Raw genomic sequence first — 27,382 nt, forward strand, 5'->3', positions numbered from 1 at the left:
CTTAGGAATGTGATCCCACCCCCCTCCCCCGCAACCCCTCAATACCTGAAACAAGACTTCAATGCAAGAACGAATACCAGAATGGAAGGAGTTGTGAGAGCATGTCTGTGGAATTTTCTCCGATAAACTCTTTCCAATGAAGTCAATTTCCACCGAATTTCATTTTCACGTCAAGACCGGAATGTCATACTACCGTTGCGATGTTCTGTACGCACCGCCAACCGGAATCAAATAATCATTTCTTCCGTGCACCTCCATCGACTGCCACTAACTCTGTTTCCACATATAGATCATCTGTCTGCAGGGCGGGATGAGGTCGCTCGCAAGTCATTGGACGGCACGCGTGTGTACACATGCGGCAAAGCTTTGGGGGAGAAAAAAAAAAAAAACATACGCCGAAATTCAAAGTCATGTGACTGCAGATGCAAAGATAGCCAAGTGAGTCAGTCAGTTTGCAGATAAGAACGTTCTCCCCCGCCTGCTCGCCCATTTGGTGGCGGTGTTGTTTTTTGTTTTTTTGTATGACAATAAGGAATACTCTACAAAAGTTATGGGTCACCGCAGCACGTCTACGATGTCAAATCCTCATTGATGTCCGCCTCGGTGTACGTCTGCGGTCCACTACGGTGACGAACGCGCATCTCTTTGTGCTTCAACTTCCTGGCGGCGATGACGCAGGGTAACAGTAAGAGCAGTCTTGCCGAGGCCAAAGGGGAATGAGTCACTCAGCAAGAATGTTTTGCAGCTTGCCTCGCGGCCGCCTGCCGTTGAGACACTTTTCCTCTTTTCTTTGGCTGACCGCCAACAGCGCCAAAAAAATAATAGTAAAATTGCTCCGTTTGATGTGTCCTCAGATTTGGCCGCAGTGAGGGTCGAAATAGTCGAAACGGCTCTCCATTCTAACTTTACAATGATAAACGGTCTAATACCTAATGACCTTGTTCGGTACATTTGGTACAGTGTTGAGTAATGAGCATGAATATCGGTGGAATTCGACCATTCATATTCATTTTTGAAAGACGCAAGAATTGTCCTCTCGGTGGCAGAGCAACATAAAAACAAGCACGAATAAATGATGCCACGGAAAAGCATACAAAATGTCATGTTTGATTCCCCAAAATCCTTCATTGATATGAATTTCTGCAGACTCGGGTCATTTCGTGGAGCCCAGAGTTCAAAGCAAACACGGCGAAGTGGCATTTCGCTGTTACGCTGCACACAAACGGAAGAAGCTCCAAACAGAAGTCGAGTGTCAACACGTTATTAATCCAGGTTAAAAACTTTGCTTCCCCCCCCCCCCCTTCCCATACCTTTAAGCTTCTCAGTGCAGTCTTTTTAGAAAACCTACTTTGATTTCCAGTCGCTGATGCTGCAGTGGGACACTCGCTTGACTGGTGACATCGGTTCCCAGTCACTGGCGATGTCGATGTGGGTGTGAATGGTTCTTTGTCTCGATATGTGCCCTGTGACTGATTGACGACCAGTTCAGGGTGTCGTCTTGCCTTTTGCCTGAAGTCAGCTTGGATAGGCTCCAGCAATTCCCCCGTGACCCTGTTCAGGATACGCAGTGTTGAAAAGTTATTATTATTATTTTTTTTTTATTATCTCTGCTTCTGAATACAGTATCGTCAGCTGTTGTCTTTCTAAATGCTTTCAGGTGTTGTGTCTTTGCTTCTATGAAACACATTGAGTTGCCTTGTGTATGAACGGTGCTATTTAAATTGATTCAACAAATAAATACAGCTGCCGTGCCTTGATATCAAGATAAATAACTGATCGGGTCGAAATCGAGGATCAGCACTTTGACAGTGAAACGCTGGGCCGACATCCCAGAAAGTGGCATTGGGAAATTGATGGACGACTCAGAAACCGTGCAGCGCTTTAGCTTGAGTGCCGATGAATCCCCACATTCGTGAATCTTTCTTCTCATCTTTCATGAAATCGTGATAGATTTGACGGGTGTTTGGAATGTGAGGAAAAGCACCATTTCTGTAAAAAAAAAAAAAAAAAAAAAAAAAAAAACAAGCATCCAGAAGTCGTCAATCAATAACCAAGATATAAATCTCCCAGTTGATAGTATAGCCGTAAAAAAACGATAAATCTGCCTCCTGCAAATTGATGGATGCGGATGGAGCTAGTTTGACCAAATGAGCATCGCAAGGAGAAGGCCCAGTTAACTTTAAATGAGCCTCAGCCGACAATGGATATGACAGCTCCCTCCCACGTACTGGATGCATTGTGTGTGTGTGTGTGTGTGTGTCTGGGTGGGCATGCGTTTGTGTGACACCTCCTTGGTGATTTACATCATGTGACGGTGCTTTATTTCCACAGGCCATCCGCAGCAGACTGGAAGAGACTCGTGTGGGCATCCAACTCAAAAGTCTCAGCCAGCAATGTCTTTTTTCTTTTCTTTTTTTTTTGGTCCTTCGAAACAGGCCATTTGGTTAGTTGGGACTTGAGAACAATGCATTGTTATGATTGCGGTTGCAGTGGTGGCGAAATACTGTTCTGGTATATTGATATTCCTAAATATTAGAAACCGTACGATGCAGTACTATAAACACAAGGATAAACAATTTTGTGATTTAAAATGAATCTTGATTGTCTTTGAAAAGACAATAAAGTTTGCACAAATGATAACAATGGAAAAAAACGCACCATTTGTAAATACAGCATAATGAAATAAATATGTATTTCACACATAGACGGTACATATAATTATTTTAAATGATTCGACTTGTACTACTACTACTACTACGTCCATCACTCATAAATGTTGTCTTTTCAGTAAACAAACGCTATTAAATAAATGTAAAACAAACAAACAAACAAATAGAATAAGGTCAGGAATGGACCTTTTGGCATTGGGCGAATTTCACTTTTTTTAAAGTCCAGCAGGGGGCACTCTGTAGAACAAAAAATGACAATCTGTGCCGAAGAAACATTTTCATGGTTAAAAAGTGGTCTTGAGTCTGACCCTTTACACAATGCATATAAAATATGTTTGACTTGTACTACGATATAGCTGGGACAAAATGGCACTTCAAATCAAATGCGTGAGGGGGTGTGAGGGGGGGGGGGTAAAAGAAAATTACGATAAATTCAGTCAAATGTTTGCACATGCGGACCTGACACATACAGGACCTACCTCGACTATTAACGAGTATCTGATGGAGATGTAGGATGAGCAGGATGTCGTGAGTAGGATGAGCGGACAGAGGGGAACGCCAGAGAGGGTAGCTGAGGGACTGATGGTGGCCGGCTGAAAAACTACTTCTTATCCAATGACGGGATCAATACATTTCAGTTCAATCTTTGACGGTTCCTCTCAATGTCTTTGGCTGGAACAGAACACATTGATGTCATCAGAAGAACACGGCGTTCTTCTGCAGACGCGACCTCACATTTTTAAACAGCGCTCTTAATTTGCACAACTTGCATTGCTTCACTCGTGTCCCCCTGCGTTTCCTGCCAGGCCCATCTCCGTCTTGTCCCTCTTGGCCCTCCAGTCCCAACCAGGGTCCCCACACTCCACCGTGCAGTTCGGGGTCCGCCATGGGGTCGTCGGGTGGGTTTCTCGGCACCACGGCGGTGCGGTTGTACTCCGCCAGCCTGGTCAGGAGATGCTTGACGATCTCCGGCCGCGATCCGGCCATGTCGCACCTCTCATAAGGGTCAGAGGAGACGTTGAACAGCCATACCGACTTGCCCACCTGGTTGCGGCGTTTCTCAAGCCCCTGCCAGCGCTCCGGACCGTCGGCGAAGGCCTGCGGGGGTGTCCAGTCGCCGTCTCCCACGTTTCCCGTCAGAAGCTTCCAATCCCCGGCGCGGATCGCTGCTCTCACCGCCGTGTCCCAGATCCCCAAGCCGTTGAGTCCCACGGCCTTGTCATAGGGCTCCCCGGGTTTCCTGGAGACCGGGTCGATGTTGAAGAGGATTTCCGTGCGAGGGGAGGGGAGCCCCTCGCTGATGGCGCCCCAAACGTCGTGACCGTCCAGACCCCGCTGGCACTGCGGGGCGCCGGCCAGGGACAGCAAGGTGGGGTACCAATCGGAGACGTGGATGAGCGCTTTGCTGACCACGCCCTTGGTCTTCAGGAGGGGACTGTGGACGAAGCCCACCGCCCGGACGCCCCCTTCCCAGTATGTCCCTTTGCCGCCCCGAAGCGGCCAGTTGCTTCCCCCGGAAAGAGGCTGCCCTCCGTTATCTGACGAGTAGATCACAACCGAGTTTTCATAAAGACCGCTCGCCTTTAGCTGGTCGACGACTTGACCGACGCCGTGGTCCAGGCAACTGAGCATCGCCGCGTAGTGACGCCGGATGCGATTGCCCTGGAACGAGTACATGTCCAGGAAGTGGTCGGGTGCCTGTAGGGGTGTGTGGGCGGCTTGGAGGGAAAGGTAGAGGAAGAGAGGCGTGCCAGAGTCGTGACTTCTCAGGATCTGCTTCACTCTGTTGGGAAGGAGGGAACTGGTGAGAATGTGAGGAGAACTCGTGAGAACATGAATAAATAAATCACCACATTATATTTTCTATTGAGCAAAAAAAAAAAATACAAATGTAATACAAAAAGTATGCAAAATAATGGAGACATATTTTAAAAAATACATAAAACATTTGAAATCATTAAAACATGATTTGTTTTTGTTCAAATTTACTTTAAAAAAGAATTTGATATATATACACGCACACACACAATGAATAGGCAACATACAATCCCGTGCATAGCCAATGTCATAAAAACAGTGACTCTCACCTCTCAACGTAAAGCAGAGTGGAATAATTCCCCGCCATGTCCCACGCCGGCGTGTCGCCGTCATGCAGGTCAAATCCACAAGCTTCGGCATTATCGCAGCTCTGATACGAGAAGTGGTCTCCGCTCCCGGTGAGCGTGCCCAAGAAGCTGCGGAAGCCTCGTCCTGTGGGCGAGCAACCGGGCCTGCAGAAGCCCAGGTGCCATTTCCCCACCATGTGCGTGGCGTAACCCGCCTCCGACAGCCGCTCGGGCAGGGTGGGGACGTCCGGGGGGAGGCAGAGGGGTTGACGTGGGCGGATGATTGAATGCTGCAAGCCGGTGTGAATTTGGTAGCTGACAAGAAAAAAAAAGGTTGCTGAGATGAGTTTGGGAAATAAAATGAAAGGTATATTTCACAGAAGGGTTAATGGACACGTATGACACTTTTAGTTCGCATGAATGTTATTCAGCAGTACTTTGATATGCCCCCCCCCCAAAGAAATATCTGCAAATAAATTAATCTGCAGGTATGGAACTGCAAGTATGTATGATCATGCTGTCTTGAGAAAAAAAAAACCAAACATTTTTTGAAGGGTTTTTTTTTTTCAAAAAAGGCTAAAAGACAATAAATGCACTGTTTGTGTTCAAATAGTGTACAGCAACACCAGTCTATAGGATTTTTCCGTTTTTTAGCATTAACCTTGCTGACTTTCATCCGGATAACTGATGTGCTTTTGCGAAATCAAAAATGTGTAGCTCTCTTTGTTTGCTTGGATTGAAAGTAAAAAGCCAACTGCCCGTTGAATGGCAGTCGCAGTCAACAATTCGAAACAACAAAACAACCTATTTTTCCTTGCTGCTGAAGAAATATAAAAATCATCTGTAGTGACGGCTCTTATCTTGAAAAACTCACAAGTCGGGTCACTCGTAAGTCGAGGCAGCACAGTACTATGGAATCGTCATCTATTTATAAAATAAAGGGTGAGCGACTGACCGTCCTGTCATGAGTTGACTACGAGAGGGCGAGCAGATGGGCTGAACGTAATAATTCTCCAATTTCACCCCCTCCGCCGCCAGCTGATCCAACACGGGCGTGCGGATGTCCGAGCCGTGGTAGCCGACGTCGCCGTAGCCCTGGTCGTCAGCCATGATGAAGATCAGATGTGGCACCGGGGGATTGCCCCGGCAGCCGTGGAAGCAGATCACCAGGAGAAACAGACAGCAGACGCTTCTCTTCATCTCCGGAAAGCAGAAACCAGAAAATTGAGGAGGAAACTACAGCAGAAGACGTTATGCGGGATGGAGGGCGAAATGGCGAGAGAGGTTAAGGACTGGTGGATGTGGATGAAAAGACCCAACTTGGCAGTACCTTATTACATTCCACTGGGCTTTTGGGCGCCTCGCACCTTGGCTGGAAATCGAGGTCAACTTTAGTGTGTGGAAGCACTCACGGAAGCACGCGCACAGTAGCGTATGATATGACTTGAAGGCCTTGTGATGGGAACCTGGACACCTGAAAAGCCGTCCTTCAGTGTTACAAAAACAGGTCACGTCTACAGAAAAAAAAAAAGAAAAAAAAACATTAGAAGGAATGGGTTTTGCAAAAAATGAAACTCACAAAACGTTCGTCTCAAACATAAAGAAAATATTTTTTGAAGAATAAGATTCAGGGAAAAAAAATACAGAATTTGGAGATACATTTAAATACATGTTTTTTTTTGTAAATTCCATATCGTTAGCCCTTTTTAGTCAGTAAATGTGTGTGCGTGTATCTAGAGATGTATACACACACACACACACACACACACAAATAAATAAATATATACAGTAGGGCGGCCCGGTAGTCCAGTGGTTAGCACATCGACTTCACAGTGCAGAGGTACCGGGTTCAATTCCAGCTCCGGCCTCCCTGTGTGGAGTTTGCATGTTCTCCCCGGGCCTGCGTGGGTTTTCTCCGGGTACTCCGGTTTCCTCCCACATTCCAAAAACATGCATGGCAGGCTGATTGAACTCTCTAAAATTGTCCCTAGGTGTGAATGTGAGCGTGGATGGTTGTTTGTCTATGTGTGCCCTGCGATTGGCTGGCAACCGATTCAGGGTGTCCCCCGCCTACTGCCCGAAGACAGCTGGGATAGGCTCCAGCACCCCCCGCGACCCTAGTGAGGATTGAGCGGTTCGGAAAATGGATGGATGGATGGATGGATATATACAGTATATCTATATACAGTATATATATACACGAATACACAAAATGCTGTTTATTTAAGACGCTGTAATTGAAACTTCCTCCACTGGAGGACGCCAGTGGACTATAGGACGATTCGGAGGGGGAGGAAGAGGAGGAGGATGAAGAGGTGGAGGATGCTGCCGGGATTCTGATGATGCAGAAGTGGACTATCCTGCAGGGAAGGACACGCCAAGAAGAGGAGGAAGAAGAAGAAGAACAAGAAAAAGGAGGAGGAGAAGGAGTGCGGGGACGAGCGCAGTGCTGTGTTGAAAAAGACCAAGAAGGAAGGGGAAAAAAAAAAGGAAGAAAGAAGAGAAGCCAGTTTGACCACCAAGGAGGCTATTCTGAGGAGGTGGGTCACCGTGTCCCGGGAGGCGGGAACCAGTCTCACGTGGCGTCCTTGTTGATGTGACCATACGCACACAAAAGCTGATGAGCGGCCACCCCGAGGCCTACGTTGCTGCAGGTAAGCGCGGCTCTGTGCTGTCTGTGTGTGTGTGTGTGTGTGTGTGTGTCAATGTCACGTTCATCACGTCAATTCATCAGTGTCATCAAGCGAATCTCATGTGCCACATCGATAATGCAGTGCGTAAGGTCATGAGTGTCAAAAACACAAAGCAACTTAGCGTTTTGGTCTGACCAACATGTTTGCAGGACCAGTTTCGATCAAAAGTCTACACACCCCTATTCAAATGCCGGGGTTTTTGTGACATATAAAAACGAGACCTGGACCAAGCATTTCAAAACTTTTTCCGCCATGAATCTGACCTCTCAACTTTGAATTGCCACCGATTAACCCCTCATATAGTTCAGAAGTTCAAGAGCACTTCTCCTGATTTGTTTTTTTTGTTTTTTTTTTTTTGCTTGTGAGCAGAAGCCGGAAGATTTTGAGCGAAAACTGACTGCTATTTTGGATTGTTCATAATTCCCTTGTCCTGCCCACAGTTTCAGGTGAAGGAAAAAAAAAGTATATCTGCACCAATCATACTGAAAAAAAAAAAGTTGGTCAAAAAGTCATATTGGACCAAATGTGTTTGGGATAGTTTGAAAACTGGCATTTCAATAGGGGTGTGTACACTTTTTATAACCACTGTATGTAGAGCTCTTGGGGAGGGTGGTGGGGTATGGGGGTTGGCGGGGAGATTAAAAACAGTCAATCAACCACATAGAGGAAAAGACAAAATGACAACACTCGCAAGTAGCTGCTGTAGGCCACAACTCACGGGCAAACACTCACGCGCTAACTGGCCAACTCGGCTCCAATTCCCGATGTCACTCATGCTGCTGAAAAGGCACACATACAAAACATGGATTCAACAATACAGAGCGTAGTTATACTTCCGTTCATTTTACACGTTTACATGTTCAGGGTCCATATTAGGAAAACGAGTCACATTTTTGGCTTTTTAAAAGGGGGAGAAGACAATCTGATTTGTATATTTTTGTCTTGAAAAGCTGCATTTGAATGCATATCTTTTCAAGGATGATTAAAAAAAATAGGGAGAATATGTCAAATGCAACGGAGTTCAAAAAAATGGTGAAATGAGGGGAAACTAAACTCACACACACGTACCGACACACAAACACGCGTACTGGCGTGTCGTAGGCGTGTTGCAGTGATTTCTGGCTCAGGCAGCCGCTCTCCTCTTCCTCCCACACACTTTGTGAACTCTCTTGTTGGAGCAGCGAAGTACGCTGACGTTTGCGGACGTGGCAGAAACGGCCGCCGGACGCTTTGGTGGGAATATCACCGGCGCTTTGAAAGCAGATTTGCATTGTCGTATGAGAGCGTGGGCCCCTTGCCCCCCACCCTGACCCCCATCGCCAAATGGTATCTCTTTTACCAAGTGGCCTTCGAGCTGTTCAAGTGTAAATGTCAGCGTGACACACAAATCCCAAATAGTTCACTCGCTCGCTCTTTGTCACAAAGCCAGCGAAAAAGAGCCGATGGGTAATTGGCTAGTATAATATTCTCAATAAATTTCTACGGCAGCCCATTTAGTCAGCAAGCGAGTAGGCCTAAATTCACGCTGGCTGTTGCCAAACCGTGGCATCGACAGCTCAAGAGATTTGATCAGGATTAAAAAGGAAAAGGTACCGGGGGCTGCATTAAAAGTCATCCCAATGGCTTGGACCGCTGACCTCCACAGCGAGCGCTCATCTCCAGGGACCCTCACCGTCACACTAAGCGCATCCGCCGCCGTCTTCCCGCTCTTCTTCCCCGTTTTGAAGATAGGTTGGCCTGTCGCTGCGAATGGATGGAGGGGATGTGTGGTCCTAATGGACTGTCAAAAGTGATCCGGGAGGAGATGGATGAGGAACACATCGGGCACATGATGGAGTTATGTGACACCTTTGGGACGGACCCGATTCCCCTTTTGTGTCCTTTCCTGTCTGCGCCTTCCTTCTTTTGCATCCTTTAGCATCGGCGGGCTAACTGGAGGAAAACTACCAGAGTGCCTTCAAGCAGTGGAGATAATTAATCGAGGCTCTTGCTTTGGCATCGAGTCCAGAGATGACGGGGGGTCATCTCTGGACTCGATGCCAAATAATCAGAACATTTGAGCTCAGTTATTGAATTGAACTACTGTCTGGCCTTTAGGAGTTCAAATAAATTTGCTTCTTGTTCTCACAAAGAACAGAAAATTTGCAGAAAAATGCTTGACACCGTTTCCTCATTTACCTCGTGATGGCACAGCATCAGGAGCAACTGGGGGTTCGTTCTACTGGTCAACATTTTTTAGGAAATCTTTTTCACGATTCTAGATTTTTATTTTTTATTTTTTGGCGCTGATTTTAGTTTTCACACCAATAATATTAATAATAATATAACAACAATATTACAATATGTAATATAGTAACATATTGAGGAATATTTATTAATTTAGGGTGAGGATTTTTTTTTTCCTGAAATGTCATTGCTATAAATTAGAACACACGGTAAAATGCTTATTTAATAACAGGATGAGATTTAATAGGTCAAAGTAAAAAATAAAAAAAAATTAAAAATCTGATGTGCTAGAGAGGGAAAAGAATAAATGAATAAAAAGAAAAGGAAAGCAAAGACATTTTAAAAATCGGTGTGAACGTACGTCACGACGGGGCATTTCCGAGTCAGAACAAATCGGGTCTTCGCCTCGACAAAGAAAACTCTCTCCCAAAGTGGACCAGACAGCGCGCACTGAAAGCAAACATTATATAATATCATTATAAAGAGGGCTGCGGCTCTATTATAATTTTAGGGACTATAATTCCTGGGAGATTTGAGCTCTGTGGAGCAACAAAGATATGATTTGCATTGTTAAACTTGGAAATCCATAAATGTCACGCAGGCCCCGCATACAAATACACACACATATGGATGCGCGCATACAAATTTGGGTGTCACAGCCAAAGTGTGTTGTCTGTAATATCTGTCAGTGTTAGCTGCGACGGTTATGTAATAAGGAAGCAGAATGCATGTCTCACCCTCTCTCTCTCTCTCTCTCTCTCTTTCTCACACACACACACACACACACACACACACACACACACACACACACACACACACACACACACACACACACACATGATGCACCTGTCCACACTGGGACGCACGGACATTGCTTTTCTACGCAAGAGGAAACACAACATGACGACTCATCGCATCACTGTGATGCGGGTGAGCGTGGAGATGGAAAAGAAAGGGAACATGTCGCGGTGATCGCGTTAAGGAGCAAACAAGAGAAGCGTCAACACTTGAAATGGCCGCTGGAAACTCAAAATGGCAGACTTCCTCTGTAGGTTCAGGCATGGCTTTTTGAGGCTTTTTGAGTGATGATGAATTTCCTCTCATGTGAAAATTTCCTCTCATGTGAAATTGGCAGCAAGATGGCTGAATTTTCAAAATATTACTGAAGGAGAAGTTTGTTTCGGAAAGGAACCGTGGGAACTGTGAAAATGACCCTGCAATTCAAGCCAAAATGGCCAACTTCTTGTGTCTTCTTCAATGTTTTTTGGACACTTTTGTATGATAGACATGCCTTCGGGCTGTAGGCCGGGTACACCCTGAACTGGTTACCAGCCAATCGCAGAGTACATGTAGACGAACAAACATCCACGCTTACAATCATGTGGGAAGAAATTGGAGTACCGGGAGAAAACCCACACAAGTGGAACAGACTCTGGGGGTGCTGAATTTTCGAAATGTTTCGGCGACAACACTTCAAATTCCTCGCTCCACATATGGACTTCCTGGTGGGTAAAAACGTGTCCCCATACTTTTGTCCAACATTTGTAAAATAGCTGAGGCACATCCTCTGAGCGAAACACTCAAGGGGAAAATAACTTCAGCATTCTGTAAAACTACTAAAGCAGCCTGCCTTCAAGATTCCCAGAGGCAGTTGGCCAAGGGAGGAAAATTCTACGAGATGAGGAAGCAATTCCAAGGAGTATTCATTTCTTTCTTTATTTTTTAACGTGAATCAAATGCATTTGACTTAGCGTGTCGACTGGTATGACCTGCAATTGACAATGACGCCGTTTGTTCTGTTGATCCGGTCCCTATTTGGGTAACTGGAAAACTGTACTTCTTCCTGCTGTCAAGACTTGCTACCAAGTCTCCATGTTCATGTAAAAGCTCTCGACTGTTGGTGAAATCCATGACTTGTCTCTGTGCCGTGTGTACGCGCTACTCTGATTGATTGGAACGGTTAAAGCCTGTGGCCATGTTTCTCCAGAATGCAATGAAGACACATTTGGATCCACTAGGGTCTCTCTCTCTCTCTCTAATACACACACACACACGTTGATAGCATAATGTATTATGTCGTTGAATATGATATGACTTTGGTGACCTTCTATTCTCAATTCTCAATATTGTGTAGCGGTCCCACAATGATATTGCACTGTTTGTTCATTTATGTACAGGTTCTCGATCTCGTAGAGGCTTTCTTACAATTTAGGGACTACGACACAATCTCTGTGTGATGAATGTGTGAATATGAATATGAATATGACAGATTTAGCAATAATATAGCTTTTTTTTTTGTTGTTACATACAATAGGTATTGCACAGGAATGCCAGGGCCGGGAATCGAACACTGGCCTCTGCACTGTGTGGCGGACGTGCTAACCGGTCATCCACCATGCTGCCATCTTTACATTCTATTTAATGATATTATTAATGTATGTTTATATATTTTTAAAAAATACAAACATTTTTGAAGATTTTTTGGGGGGGGCGACGAGACGGACTGGAACGCATTAATGTCATTTCCATTCATTTCCATTGGGAAAGATGATTTGAGATAAATTCATCTGAAGGCGCCCGTGTATCTTTTACCATGAAATCGCTGTCGTGTATTGTGAGCTACTCTGCAATTCTCACATTGAAAGTCACGAATTGTGCTGCACTAGCATACAAAGACAAGAGCATGCACAACTCCGCACGCACACACACACACACACACACACACACACACACACACACACACACACACACACACACACACACACACACACAGTGCCTGAGGCTTTATAAACAGCAGGCTGGGATGCCGCACGCCTTCTTCACTCCTTCACTTCCTGCCAATATGTTTGTCCATCTACGTGCTCCGTGTTGATTGTTTTTATGGTTTGCTTTACCTTCTTTCTCGCTCTCGCTCTCTCTCTCACATTTGACTGCCCCCAATCGTTTGCTCCCTCCATCCTCCCCTGGGCAGCGGCGTTCACGGCAATCGGAGCCCTAGCAGCATTGGCGTGTGTCGGAGAGCAGCTGAAGTTGGCTTCCTGCCTGTTGAGATGCGCCGGGAGGAAACACTGTGAACACGAGTTCATGCTGATGAAATTGATCTGCTCAGGTAAGGGAAGCGAATGCGATTTCAGTCCGTCATTTGGAACCGTCAACGCGTTATAGTGGCGTCTCGCTGGAATTGAAATGTTTACATCTTGAAGTCGTGCATCAAACAAAGTGTTCAGAGCAGAAAAAATAAGACGGTCCCTATTCGCATGACGACTCAAAACATGTTTGGTAGTGAGTGAGACTTGATGGATGAAGCTTTCAAACCGGGTTATTGGGTCATATTTGGAAAAACGACGTTGACAAAAATGAGCAGAGGAGTGTGCAAATTAATGATGGTATGTTAATAATTGGATCATGTAGATGAGGTGAGATTATGAAGATGAGAATATATTGAAAAAAGTACTTTTCAAAGGACCACCGGCTTACAGTGTTCTAAATATTCGCGGTGTTGAAATGTTGGGTTTGAAATTGTGTCGATTTTCTTTTTCATGTTATCAGGTTACAGGGTGCATGAACGGGTTAAAAATCGACCACTGATCTGGTAATTAAGTAACACGTAAACAAGGTAAAATATACATTTTTTTTCATGTCATGGCTATTATTACTACTTTTATGATCACTTTAATTAATCATACACCAAAGCTTTATGATGCAAGTAATGCAATGTTTTTTTTTATTCAAACACATTGTATATATATATTTTTTATTTATTCATGTAGTATCATGAATGTTGATTCATTTCTCACACATTTTTGGAGTTAATAAAAATTCACTTTTCACATGTAGATATTTATATATACATATATATATATTTTTTTTTTAATGAATCTAGTCGAAGTAGAAGTAGTACATTTTGTGAATAAGAAGTACAAGGAACTAACAAATCTATTTTCATCTTGTTGCTTTTGTTTCCAAGTGGGACACATAATATTTTTATCTCGCTGTTAAGACCATAATTGAGGGCTTTCGTGTTGTTTCTTACATCCGGCTTCATATTTGTATTAAAATAGAAAGTTCGCGTCGCAAGAGTTACAAATGAGCAATGACGAGCTGGGCCCTTCTCATCATTCAAATTGATTTCCTGGCTGTGTTAAGAAGGAAATTCCATCCATGTCATCCACATGCTTCATGCTTCATGCTTTGTTATCTTGAAAATATTTTCCCCAGAATACTCCCCAGTGTCAGTAATGACCAAAAAAAATGCTTCTCAGGGGATCTGGGTCATAGCTGATGTCATGTTGTTCTTTTTTTTTTTTTTTTTTTAATTGACTCAACACAAGTTGTATTGAAGTAGATTAGTCATTTTGAATTGATTGCTTCAACATGTCATAAATCGACAATAAGTTCCACGTAATCGACAGAATTCTTAGCAGTCAGTTAACCCACGTCGTGTTCCGAAGCTAGCGTCTTGAGACAGTGACTCAACAGCGCCTCTGCTGGTTGCGACCGAATAGTGCACGTGATTAACACTACCACCAATTCCGCAATGTCGATCAATTCATTGATTTGAGAGCACACTTGTTCCAGTCCATCATGCTACAAGACCTGTGTTGCTACTCCAAACAGGAGCACCGATGGAAGCATAAAAATGAGATTGATAGCATTAGCAGAGATAGTATTAACGGCTATAATATGCTTTTAAATACAGTATTGCACTGGTTCCCCAATGTCGTGTAGATAGATTTTAACCAAGCATGCTTATTTATTGGTTGGGAAAAAAAAAGGTTTTGTTTGTGTTCCGGTACAATTAAAATGTGTTCAAGTTTAATACATTCCATGACCTCATTGTACCTTAACAATCTTAAAACACTTGTATCTCAAATCGTCTTCCACCATTTAAAAGAATGTAAATGTCATTAATCGGTTACAGCCTCCCCACAAAAAAAAAATCACAAAAATGTTTGTCATGTGTTTTATTACAAAATATATATTTGAAAATAGCACGTATACAAACACACACACACATCTTGTTTTATGTTGAGAGGGAAGAAATTTCATCTGTGCTGTATGTTACACATGCAGTACATTTGACAATAACGTTAATCCAATCCAATCTGTCCATCTAGATAGATAGATCGATCGATCGATAGATAGATAGATGTGTGGTCATTTGTAATTGTGGGGGTTTACTGCATGTCTTTTATGGCGATCAAAAGAATGGATTACCCTTCAGTAACGGGAATATGTATTTGTTTTGAAGGAAACAAAAGTGGCTTGTGGCTAACTTGTCTCTTTATTTACATCCGGATCAGAGGTTGAGCTTTTCCAACCCAAGAGAAAAGCAGACAGTATTTATAGTCACCTCAATAAAAGATGAATCGCGCGCTTATGCAACACGTCCTGACCACGGCGGAGGCGTCTAGGAGACGGGGGGACCGACGGACCGATTGACGGACACGTCCCGCCCTTCCTTTCGTGCCCTTTAAATCGCTTTCTCTTCTTTTGCTCGCTACCTCGCCCTTCTTCCCTTCCTTCTCTGATCTATTATTCACATCCCCGGCTGACTCTTTATGCGAATCCCCTCAACACCACCCCACCCATCCCACCCCGGCACCTGGGGTGGGATGCTTCCCCAAAGGGAGCCAGGCCAAGAGATGGATAAAAAGCTCAGGGATGGCTTGCTGGGAGACGATAAGACACTTCCAATGGCCAAGGTTGACATTCAGCGTGATGCTGCTTTGTGGTGAAAGAGCAATGTGTTTACACTACTGAACAGCATTTAACTCATTCACTCCCAAAGACGTTTTTAAACGTCTTTTCAGCCTTGGTCCAGAATTGGCTGGTACCGAATGAGTTAATGGCCATGTCAATGCAATGTTGATTTGAATGCAAACCCAACAAGGCATTCTCCTGAACCCCCCATCATCTCATTTTCAAAATTCTTGGTGCGAGATAAGATAAATTGGGAAATCTTGTCATCTTGCTATTTTCCCTGTACATTCTTGGGATCTAATTGTTGTCACTATATGTAGCTGCCATAGATAGGGGAACAAAAGACATGTTTATAATTTTTTTAAAAAAATTATTAAATACAGTTCCCCAACGGGGTAACTTGTTTTTAAAAGACAATGATGTCAACTTGCACACATAAATATGAGGGCAAATACCAGTATGTGGGTGTGTGTATCTGTGTGTGTCTACACACATGTATGAGTGTGCTATCAGTGGCAAGAAGATAAAGGCTCAAACCAATCTACATACGGCGGGTGTGGGGGTGCACTGCTGCGATGCAGGCAGATCTGAAATGGAATCTGCGTGTGTTCCTCCTGGCTGCACACATCATTTATCCATCAGCGCCATGCCGCCACGCCTCGCCTCGCCTCCAGCCAGCTATCAAACACCGCATCGCCGCGCTTTATGGAAATGGCCGTGAACAAAAAAAAAAAAAGTGCTTTTAAAAGCGTTTTTTTTTTTTTTTGGACTCGATATGACCATCTGAGCGTCTGCATCTATAAGGTTGGCTGGCGTACATCTATCTAAATGGATATGAGCCGTGTGCGTGTTTGCAGGGAGGTTTCAGAATAGCAAGGCCGTGCCGCCTTGCTCGCTACCACCCCCGCTGGTAATTAAAGAGTACTGCAGCTGACCACGACGGCCGCCAACTGTTTGGCACTATGCAAGGGACAGTAAAACTGGACTCTATGAAGCCGATTCCAATTGTAACATTTGGCATGATAAAATCCAATCACCGATTAATCAGAAGTTAAATTTGAAAAAAAAAATATATATATACTGTATATGTACCGGTAATAAATTTTGTTCTTCCAATAAAGATAGGAATTGCAGATTTATTTTTGCTTGTAGTATTTAATAAACCTTACAACAGGGAGAAAAAAAAAGTGGGGAATGTTTAAACGTCATTATCTTTGTCTTAAGTTGTAATGTATTAGTGTGCGAAAAATAAAAATCCGCAAAAACTAGCCTGTCAAAAAGGCCAATTTTTAACAATTTCAAAACTGCTAGTATTGACCGAATAAATCAGCCAGCCGATTAACCCATCCACAGATCTTTCCACACCCACAGAATATGGGTGGAAATCCCGCTCTGATCGATCCATAAACATCGTCCGGCTTGGTCGGACGAGGTCGAATGGTCACAAGAATTGAAGCCAGATTGGCTGCACCGCTTTAAATCCGTCCACGACTGGTCGATTAAGAACTTGATCAGTGGAGAAAATAGCCTGTTATCCGTTCTACCGGATTGTGCCAACGCGCGCCGCTCGCACTTGGCCGGCCAATCTGACACTGCCCAGTGGGACTCGAGATGCGAGGCGTTATTCTCTTCTTTTTTTTCCCCCTTCCATTAGCGGTCCTCAACGAGTCACAACACCCGCCTGCTTTTTCTTTCTCACCTCGCGGAAAACAGCCGCTCAAGCTATTTATATTTCGTTATTAATTGAATGAGGGCACTTCCAGTGGTACCTTAGTTTACGAGTTTAATTTGTTTCTGTGAGCAAGCTGGGAATATTAGGGTTAGTTATGAACAGTTTTTGATTAAAATATAGGAAAAAAACAATATTTTCAATACAACATAAATGGACTGCTACTTTAAAAAGCTTAAAGTTTTCATTTCATTTAACACATATTTTAAAAAGAAAATATAAAGTAAATGTTTGTTTTTTTACTTGACATATTTAACTATTAATGTTGTGATGGCAAGAATCCGCATTTCTAATTCTTCTTGTCTGGAGGGTAAACTGGAGCGAAAAAAGTGACATGTTAGGGGAAAAAAAACGACTGCAATTTTGGAGTCAGCATACCAATTTTAGTTTTACTCAGCATAAAAACCTCAACATCTATTTTTTTGAAATTGTTCCCTTGTGATAGTCATGTCATTTTAAAATAGAAGTAAATATATTCGACATCGTAACAAGACAATATATTTACATAGCGCTTTCAAAACAGTTACAGCTGTAACAAAGCACTTTAGAGAAAATGTAACATTTTGTGGTGCTTGAAAAGTAACCGTGGTCTGATTACTTGACTGGAAAAAGTAACACGTTAGCTTAGTCGCTATTGGAAAATGCCTACATTGGGGAGTAACCCGTCACCTCTGGCTAAGAACGAGCAAAATGGGCACACAAAGCCCTCACTCTTATGTACAACATATAATCTGCAGGGGTCCAAATGACAACAGAAAAAAAAAAACCTACTCTAATTTAATTAGATTTCTCCCTGCTCCGTCTTGTTCTCTTTTATATGCTGGATGTGCCGTATCTTGATTTGTTATTCCCCGCTTTGCTCATCCCTCTGCCCCGCTTTTCTCAGAAGCATTACGTAGGCGATAACGAGTGTCCAGAAAGCGGCGGAGAAGATGATCAAATAGAGGAAAGGGGCCACGTTTAATCACGTTAACGCAGCGCCGTAACATCAGTCTGTTCTCAACACACAAACACGCGTTAGCGCTGCGGACGTCAGCAAAAACGGTAGAACTGCAGTATTGTCAGCAGCTGATCTGTCTGTTTTGAGTTGACATTTACCCTTCATTTCTCCTTCCACCACCCTCCCTTTTATTATTCAGCCGTTCCAAGTCACCTCCCTCCATTTGTGTCCCCCTTCTTCGCCCCTTCGAGAGCCCTGCCGTTTTCCCACGACGCCCTTTTAGCTTGCCAACTAGCTGGAGACAGCATATGTTGTCAGGGAAGGCGGACCGGCACGAACATGATGTGAACACGTGTACAATTGGCCAGAGAGGGAAGATAGAAGCTTTTTTTGGGGGGGGGATGGACAAAATGGTTGATTTGACCCTAAAATGCTAAAGCTAACCATTAAATTCAGTACCAACCAAGTCTAGACCAAGTCTGAAAAGACGTTTAAAACGTCTTTGGGAGTGAATGTGCTAAAATGTTTCTAAAAGTTTCTCTCTGAAAGTATCAACCAACCTTAACCTCTCTGCACCTAAGCCCTAAAAACTGAAGCTAACATGAACATAGCCCAACCCCATCCATAATCCTGCATACCATACACCACTGGTGTCAAACTCAAGGCCCGGGGGCCAGATCCAGTCCACCACGTCATTTTATGTGGCCCGCGAAAGCAAGTCACTTGTATCAACTTCCACGATCCTTGCTCAAATCTGGACCAAAATGTCAAATTGTCTCGTGCAATAAATAACGCAGAATTTTTGCAATTTTTTTGTTTTTTACCCCGTTTACACTCACTTGGACAACAATTGAACAAACAAACAGTTGACTGATTTCAAAACTAGTAATCCATCATTTTGATTTGTTGTGTACAAGTAATAGTACGATGTGATGATGAAATATTTATTCGGGTTCACTGTCGTAATGGCCTTCCGAGGGAAGACCAAACCCCAACAGAACCAAACTGGAACCCCTCTGTGCCGAAGTTCACCTCACACTTAAACGTAACCTAACCCCATCCCTAACCCTGCGAATTTAAACATAAATGATGAGACGAATATATAAATACAGCAATAATAATTACAAATATATAGAATAGTACTTTTTATCAATTTATTTATTTATTACTTTTCAACCGACTGCTTGGTTGATTTATTATTATTATTTTTAATTCGGTGTATACCACCTCGTTGCCTTGCAGTGAGTCCATGTCATCTGCATTTTCCACTGGTATTCTGAACACAACCCAACCTTCACCCTTTGTAGCGTTGTCCAGTCCGCCTCTCACAATTATCGAAGTTGTTTCAACTACTGTCCGGCAGAACATAGCGGGTAGGTTTGCCCCTCAGCGTGCGAGTCCGAGGCGCTGACATGTCCTGAAGGAACAAGACGGCTAAGTGACTGTGACAGCTTGTCATTGAAGCTCCCTGCTGATCAGGCTTCCACCTCTCGAGATGCCGCCCAAGTTAAAAAAATAGAAATTAAATTAATAAATAGAAATTAAAAATCTCATCACTCAGCAGCGTTCTGCTTGACGTGTTTTCTCTCCACAAAAGAAAACATACAAACAACATCAAGTCTACCGTTTCTTTTGGTGCTTAGATTGTCACTCAACACAATATTCTGTAAATTTTGAAAGAATAGCCAGCATGCTCTAAAATGTCTGGCAATGTGGTGAACTCCACTTTAAAAACTGTCTGGCAGTGAATGAGTTCCAAGACACGCATGCGTATGAGCAGCAGTCATAATGGACCCGAACATGAACGAAACAGAAAAATAAACGAGATGCAAGACAATGCTTTACATGCCTGCTTTACAGTGTGTACGTTTAAAAGGAGAGTGAAAATAGGCCATATTTCAAACTCATTTTAGTCTTTGATCAAAATGAACTCCATTTCATAGACTCTTTAATCCTGATTTTTACACCTACAGAAAGGCAAAGCTGGAGCTTCATTTTGTAATTTACATTTTTCCCATAATTATTGTGAGATGTTAAGTTTGTTGTTTTGTGAAAAAAAAATGGACGACTTTAAACACATAAGGCTTGATCGAATCACAAACAATATTTATGTCTTATGCATGGTTCTTGCTCTTTCAAAATATCTTGTTTTTTTAAAATATCTTTGTCTTATTATTTCTCTACGCTGGGTATAAAAGTGCATGTGCAAGATAGGACTTTGTCTCTGGTGTCTCATCTCAGCGTGGGTAATTGTGTTGTCTGCCGTCGTGTTGCTTTCACAGCAATTCCCACATGAGCGAAATGTTCTCTCGCCGCAAAGCGTTCCCGAGACGTTGTTCTCCGAGACGCCAGATGAGTGCTCGGAGGCATCCTCGTGTCGCGTCATTTGCTCTTCGTTTGACGTTTTCATCCCATCCTCACTGTCATCATGAGCTTGGGTTTCGTTCACCAAGTCAGATGAGCATTTTCAAACTATGTTTATGGTTTAAAAAAATGTATATATTTTAAAATGTAGATGGACTTATTTTAAGAACGCTTATTCTCAGCTTGATGTTTTTAGTTTTTGCAGTGTTCTTTTAATTAGGAAGACTGCGGCTCTTAATATTGTACACATAAAAATTTTTTTAATGTCAAATCAAATCAATCAAATAGAACGGAATGAATTAAACAATTGCGTGTCATGATTGATTCACTGCGGCCCAACTAGGCCACTGGGAGGCAACATCATCAATCACGTAGACACAAAAAGCGTAATTTAAATGCTCATCCGCAGATTAGTGAGAAAAAAAAACACCCCCATGTATCACAGCATAACCAGTATACTGGAATACTGCACTACTATCGTGGTATGTAGAGTAACCCCTACAGTAGTGAGAAGCATAACACATCACACGTGACGTTAACATGAGCACATGTTGAACTAAGTGCTACAAATATTAGCATTTAGCACGAGCGCACACCCCAAGGAGAAAGTGACGGCGCTGCAAGGAGAATGAAAACGAAAACAGACAAGCCCAGGGGAAAAAAAAAAAGAAAAAGAAAAGGCGGCTATAAGACGTTAAACGACTGAGAAGGATACAACACGTGTGTAGTGTGTGCGTGGTGTGTCTAGCGTTTAAAGTGCAGCTCTAATTATCTGTCACACGCTGAAGTGGAGTAAGTCCCCGGGGGGGATGATGAGGCTCGGAAAGATGGCAAGGCAGGAGGAGGGAGAATTAGGAGTCTGTAGTGTGCGCGATAGTGTGTGCGGGAGAATAAAGCTGTTACGTAACATGACATCCTGCCACACTGCTCTCTCTCGCTCTCTCTGTGTCTTTCCTCAAACCACCCTGCTTGGCACGCAGCTTTGGATTCCGCGCTGCTCGCACTGCAGCATGTTAACATGTTATGTCAACAAAAAACATTGGGGACGCATTCACAGGTCCCATACCATCTACATGAAAGTGACCCATGACATGACCAATTAGCGCATTGTATACATGAACAAAGACAATTTCAAGACTCCATTCATGTAAAAACACAAGCTGCAGTGATCTCAGGCCAGTTTCATGAGTCAGCTAAGTGAACCATTACACCACTAATGGTGCAAGCACATCAATATATCTATTTTTGTAAGCATTGAAACAATTTAGAGTATTCGATCAACCCGAAGGGAAAGCAGGCTAACCTTAGCAATGCTGTTCCAGCTCCACCAAAGTCAACTCTGTGAACCACTACATGACCGATGGCCACCGCAAACATATTTACGGAAACAAAGACAATTTCAAGCCTCATTTAGCCTCATACAGGAACTTTGGCAATCTCAAGGTGGATTTATGAGTCAGCTGTGCGAACCACAACAACACCAATGGCCCTAAGCCAATTTGAATCGTCAATGCACATACTGTAAAGGGAAAATGATTGCATTTGATGCGCTCAATTGAATTCAATTCAACAAGGTTCTCCCTCCACCCCGTCAGTGAGCTCGAACCAGAGCCATGGGGAGTACCCGGACTGCAGGAGCGAGCGCGAGACTGGGGGCGAGGCGTCTCTCCTGGTGTCTCCGCTGGTGGTGGCGGGTATCGTCATAGGCCTGGTGCTATTCCTCTCCTGCGTCACCATCATCGTGGGCAGCCTGCGCAAAGACAGCCGGCTGAGGAACCCTCACCTGAGAGCCAGCTACGGTCCGTACTGACAAAATACTCAATTCAAACCCTAACTTGAAACTCTTGACCGTCATTTGAACTTGTAAACCGGTTTGAAACTTCACTTTAAAAGTCTAACTTGGGCTTGAAACCCGAATATGAATGCGCCGCTGTAGGTCCAGATGGTTACTCCTTTGGAGGTTCCGTCGGAGAACTGAGGTCAACGTGCTTAGAAGACTTTCCACCCAGTTTGGACTTTGACTCTTACAGTCTGTCACAAGTCAACCACCTGTACCCCGATTCTCCACCACGGTGAGCGTCTTTTTTGTTGTTGTTATTTATTTGTGCATGATTATAATTACATACTGTATGTACTTTTTTTTAAACTGTCATTAATGCAGCGAGTTACAGTGCAAACTCCTCCTTTTGCCATTTAGGTCAAATATCAAAGTGTCCACCTGCACTGGGTGACCTCCTTTGTGCTGGTTCATTTAGGGGAAAGTAATGCTTCCGCTTTTGCTGCCCTTTGGATGCATCTATCTATGTATGTATGTGTGTGTGTGTGTGTGTGTGTCTAAAAAGGCCAAATCATGGTGTGTTTGATCTAAATGTCATCTGGTTTAATTGGCAACTTTAATAATTCAAATACACCCTTCTTCCTGCTTCCATGTTTGTGTGTGTGTGTGTGTGTGTGTGTGTGTGTGTGTGTGTGTGTGTGTGTGTGTGTGTGTGTGTGTGTGTGCGTAAAGAGACCATAAAAAGAAACCGAAGACGAAAAAGAAACAAGAGCACGCACAAAGGAAAAGAACGATAAAGTGTGTGTGTATATTACACATGGCTGACAGAAGAAGCACACCTACTGAGAGTGTTAAGGTTCCACTTCCGACACACAAAGACACGCGCGCGCGCACACACCATATGTTGAAAGGTAAAGGCCCATGCCCCCTCCAACTCGGCAACCAAGGCATGGCACAGGTCCCTCTCCCTGACCGCAATACCGTCATTTCATCGCAAATCAAGGCTGTCCAAGGAAATCCTTCATCAATCCATTTCAATACAGTGAATTTGACAAACTTTCAAAAATAAGGCCACAAACGTCCGCCACCACTGTTTAACAAAGGTTCACTAAGATTCTTCTTCTTCCTCTCTGCAGTTACGATGAATGCGTGGGCCCCGGATGCACTCATATCTACATACCCACTGACGACCCCCCGCCTTACTCGCTATGGGACCCCCATCAGAACAACTCCGAAGGGGCGGAGGAGGGTCCCAGTTCTGCCAGCGCAGCCTCACCGCCCCCGGAGCATCGACACATCGCATCCATCTCCTTCCCATTGGAGGCTGCGCCGACGTACGAGGCGGTGGTCGGCGGGCAGGGGCAGCCCCTCCCCCTGGTGCCATGTGACCTTTCTAAATACCAATCGGAGAGGCACGCCGACGTCGACAGGCGACAGTCGGGTATCAGCCTGATCTCATAGGACAACTCTTTTGGACCTTTTCTCTGCACAAACAGTGAAGGTTTTTAGGTACTTTCCACACTTTTTTTGTAGACTGAAACTCAAGAGAGAGTTTACGGACTAAAACTCATCCTGGTGAAATGGGGATCTCATCGAATGACTCTCCATCCATGCTGTGGTAACACAATGGCGTAGTTTTAATTTTGACTGAACCCCAGGAACAAACGGATTATTTTCAAGTTGAAGTTATTAGACACGAGCACAGAGCAAAGCATCCTTTTAAGTCACTCATACCATGGCTAAGAAACATTCAGGAACAAGGCATATTGGTGTTTTGCTCACTTTCCTAGCAAAGCAACCACAATCTGGGTCACATCAAATAAAAAATGTGCAATTAACCCCCCTGCACCAAAAACGAAATGAAAAAAAAAATCATCGCTTGTACCTGACAAAAGGGTAGTTGTACATGTTGCGGCCAATAATGCCACCTCTGCTTTGGCAACTGAAGTAAGTCGTGGTTAATGCTTCCTTTCCGCATTAAGTCAGTCGTGTCAAAACAGGCCATCAGAGCAATTTTCTTTAAAAAAAAAAAAAAAAGCCCCTAGCAACAAATTTAGCTACTTATGAAATTTATTTAAATATGTTTTGCGAAATTATTTATTTCAATTGCCCCAAAAGGATAAAACACCCTGCCTGGAAAACTGCATCGTAAGTTGCTAAATGTACTCATTCGTCACAAATTGTCCAGTCACCGCAATTAATATCAGAGTAGCATAGATATCAATAAGATAAATATCAACACTGTACGTTCTTCCCAACATAGCCTTCATTACTTCCTATAAAACCCGAACACATTTGGTGTTTTTGCGCTCAGGTCAAAGCAATATGCGCCATCTTGTGGCATTTTGGTGCCAAGAAACTATGTTGAAGAAAGCTGAGGAGCTTCATTTAGAAAAAAAAAGTAGTGCTTTGCCACCATCTTGGGGGGGGGGGGGGGGGGGCTTTTCAGAGGCACCAAATATGTGCAGAACGTCCTAGCGGGGAAACCTAATAAAACAAACGTCTGGGTGAAGATAATTTAAAATGTAAGATTTTTTTTTTTCACTGAGATGGCAAAGTCTCAGCAACTATTACTAACAAATAATGGCAAGTATCATGAACATTTTTGGAAACACTGGCTGTAACTCAACCATCTTGTCAACCAAGAAGAAATGACACCTTCGGCCATGGGTCGTATCAAGAGCAACCAACCCAAAGGAGAAACTGAGGAAATAAGTTTCGGCCAGGGACTCAAGCAGCACTGTGGTCAGGCTAGCTGGCTAAAACCGACAGTCTTAAAACAACACTTTCCTTCTCCAATATTTGTTTTAAATAAATGCCTGCAGTATATTAATGGTGGAAACCGTAAATACAACAAAAACTATCATCCCGGAAGCACTTCCGTATCATTTCAAACTCGTTTTATATGACCTATAAAAAGAAATGTCTTATCTCATATCCATTAGTCATACTTCATTGTCCATCTTGGCAGCATCTTAGGGTGTTTAAGACGGTACAAAAATGCTAATAGTCAATTTTTCAATGAATAGTTGGGGATAGGTTTTCAGGAAAAAAAAAATGAAATAGGTGAAATTGGCAGATCCAGAAGCCTTTTTGATTGCTTCCACTGTCCTCAGTATACTTGTACAGCACAATAACAACTTTGATGAAAACCAGGGCCTCAGCGCGAGAGTGTGGCACAATTGTCACCTACGGGTTAGCCACGTCTTCTTTTGCGCTGTGAATTAAGTAAACATGAGGGCGATGATCATGTCGGCGAAAGGTGAGGCCATCTGTAAGTGCAGTATCTACCGTATGTGCGAAATGACGGTCATTAACATTGTGAGATGACGCAAAAAGTTCTATTCCCTCGAGCAGGGGCTCTCAAACCTTTTGGGGCCTGAATGTTGCGTTGAATTAATTAGATTTTATTTTGTCATTTGCTTTTTTGGGGGGGGATTTTGAAGGCTTCACTGCCTCATATGCGAGCTTGTCGCCACAATCACCAATACCCGTATTTTAAGTAGGCCATCTTAAATTGGCGCTAGAACACCGCAGTCTTTTTCTGAGAAGTTGTTGGCTCCTCTTCTGTGGTCATTTGGCCATTACCCTTTTCCAAAGAAGCTTTCTAAAAATACAGTATTTGGTTTTTTTTCCCCTCAGTTTTGCTAGCTTGTAGGCTTACTTTTTTCTTTTTTTTACTGAATCACATGGGAGCAGTTCGATATGTGTACAGAGGCACATGCGGATGCACCTGATTTAAAAAGTACTACTACTGGGACTTTTCAGTGTCTGATTATCAAGAAGATTTTCTGTTTGTCTGTAAAGCTGCCAAATTGTCCAAAAATATTGTTTCTCTGTGTAATGATGGCAAATTGCCCAGTTGCTCGGGCCTGTAGACGTAGACCACCACTGTATTTGGTGGTTTTCAACACCTTGTCCAAATTGTGAACCTTCTCGTTATCAAGGGCTCTGATTTTAACACCAATGCTTTAACAGGACCCCCCCCCCCCTGCCCCCCCAGCGGCTACATGTAGCATCCTGTCACCTTGACAAACATACAAACAAACAAAATCGAACATTCTTTGTCAATACCGCAGTTACAATCATCAGATATTTGACGGAACCAAACCAAAAGGAGAAGCATGTGGCGATTCCAAGAGTTTACGGGGCCTTACGCTCATGTGGTAGACCACGGTGGGACCAATGAAGGTTTCTTGTATTTTAACAGGGGCCCATGCTCCCAGCAATTATCCAGCACATATGACTTAAAAAAATAAACAAATAAAATCTCAAAGTTAATCACTTTTTAGTAATATAAACAAGCAGGAAATTGTTTGCGTGTGTGTGTGTTCCTCATCTAGAGACACTAACAACTGTAGACATCAACATCATTAGCATGTATCACCAGTGACTCAAACAGCCTTTCTTCCTTTTTATTGGCTGTAACAACTTTTTGCTTCTCCAATAAATAAATCGGTTGTGCATCAAAATATTTCTTCCAGGGTTTGATGTCAAAGTATAATTTGTTTGTATATGCCTATTAGCCCTCAGACTGTTAGCTCGACCACTGTAGCCATATTATGCTAATCTCAATGCAACAACGGAGTGCGTTTGCTGTTCGATGTCTTGGTTTGACTCACGTTGTATTTCATAATTTATTCATTTATGCTTTGAGTTCATAAAGGAGCTCTTCTTCATCATAAGATGTGTAATGTTACATGGATGTATTTATGTTAAAATGAGATTATTGCCCATTTACAGGTGAGTAGATATAGGACCTTTACTGTATTTCTAGCTGAAGATCCTGTACTAGTATGCCCTTTGGCCTCGGCAGTAAGACAATTCAGTTGTACTACTTTCACAACAGTGGGACAAACACTAACAAACTAGTAAAACCATTTTTCTAGTGGAGCTCAACTGTGCACTAGTTGATATCTGCCCACTAGCAGTACTACTGTAGTAGTGAAACGCTGCATTTTAAGCAATAGAATTTGTATAATGCCGCAAGTAATAAAAGCAGCTCTTTTATTAGAAACGTTTTACATTTCTTGCTCAAACTACTTTCCGTAGAGGAGGAAGTAGGAAATCTTTTGTGAGCTGTTGAGCAAGCTAGTGACCACTAGAGCATGCTGCTGAGTCATAAGTGCGAGTAAAGCTGGAGTTTCATTCTTTTGGACTTTTTTTTTCCCCTGTC

General features: G+C 43.3%; 2 protein-coding genes across 3 annotated transcripts; one reads left to right on the plus strand and one right to left on the minus strand.

The window, feature by feature from the left end:
- Positions 1-2,713: 2,713 nt before the first annotated feature.
- On the minus strand, positions 2,714-6,338 carry LOC147199021 (arylsulfatase I). The gene is made up of 3 exons (XM_086122028.1): positions 5,730-6,338; positions 4,757-5,089; positions 2,714-4,452 (listed from the first exon to the last, which is right to left on the minus strand). The coding sequence occupies exons 1-3, from the start codon at positions 5,972-5,974 to the stop codon at positions 3,366-3,368; spliced, it is 1,665 nt and encodes a 554-aa protein (XP_085978154.1). The 5' UTR covers positions 5,975-6,338; the 3' UTR covers positions 2,714-3,365.
- A 751-nt stretch (positions 6,339-7,089) lies between these two features.
- bean1 (brain expressed, associated with NEDD4, 1) lies at positions 7,090-26,678 on the plus strand. 2 transcript variants are annotated; one of them, XM_086122566.1, is made up of 5 exons: positions 7,090-7,428; positions 12,665-12,802; positions 22,025-22,228; positions 22,366-22,501; positions 23,343-26,678. In XM_086122566.1, exons 1-5 carry the CDS (start codon positions 7,395-7,397, stop codon positions 23,665-23,667), a joined length of 837 nt encoding a protein of 278 aa, XP_085978692.1. In that variant the 5' UTR covers positions 7,090-7,394; the 3' UTR covers positions 23,668-26,678. The 2 variants fall into 2 exon arrangements, with proteins under 2 accessions (XP_085978692.1, XP_085978691.1); XM_086122565.1 differs by lacking the exon at positions 7,090-7,428 and having other exon boundaries at positions 8,127-12,802.
- Positions 26,679-27,382: the final 704 nt, after the last annotated feature.

The sequence above is a fragment of the Hippocampus guttulatus genome, chromosome 10, assembly GCF_054856545.1.
Source record: "Hippocampus guttulatus isolate MCC_2025c chromosome 10, RoL_Hgut_1.0, whole genome shotgun sequence".
NCBI lineage: Eukaryota > Metazoa > Chordata > Actinopteri > Syngnathiformes > Syngnathidae > Hippocampus > Hippocampus guttulatus.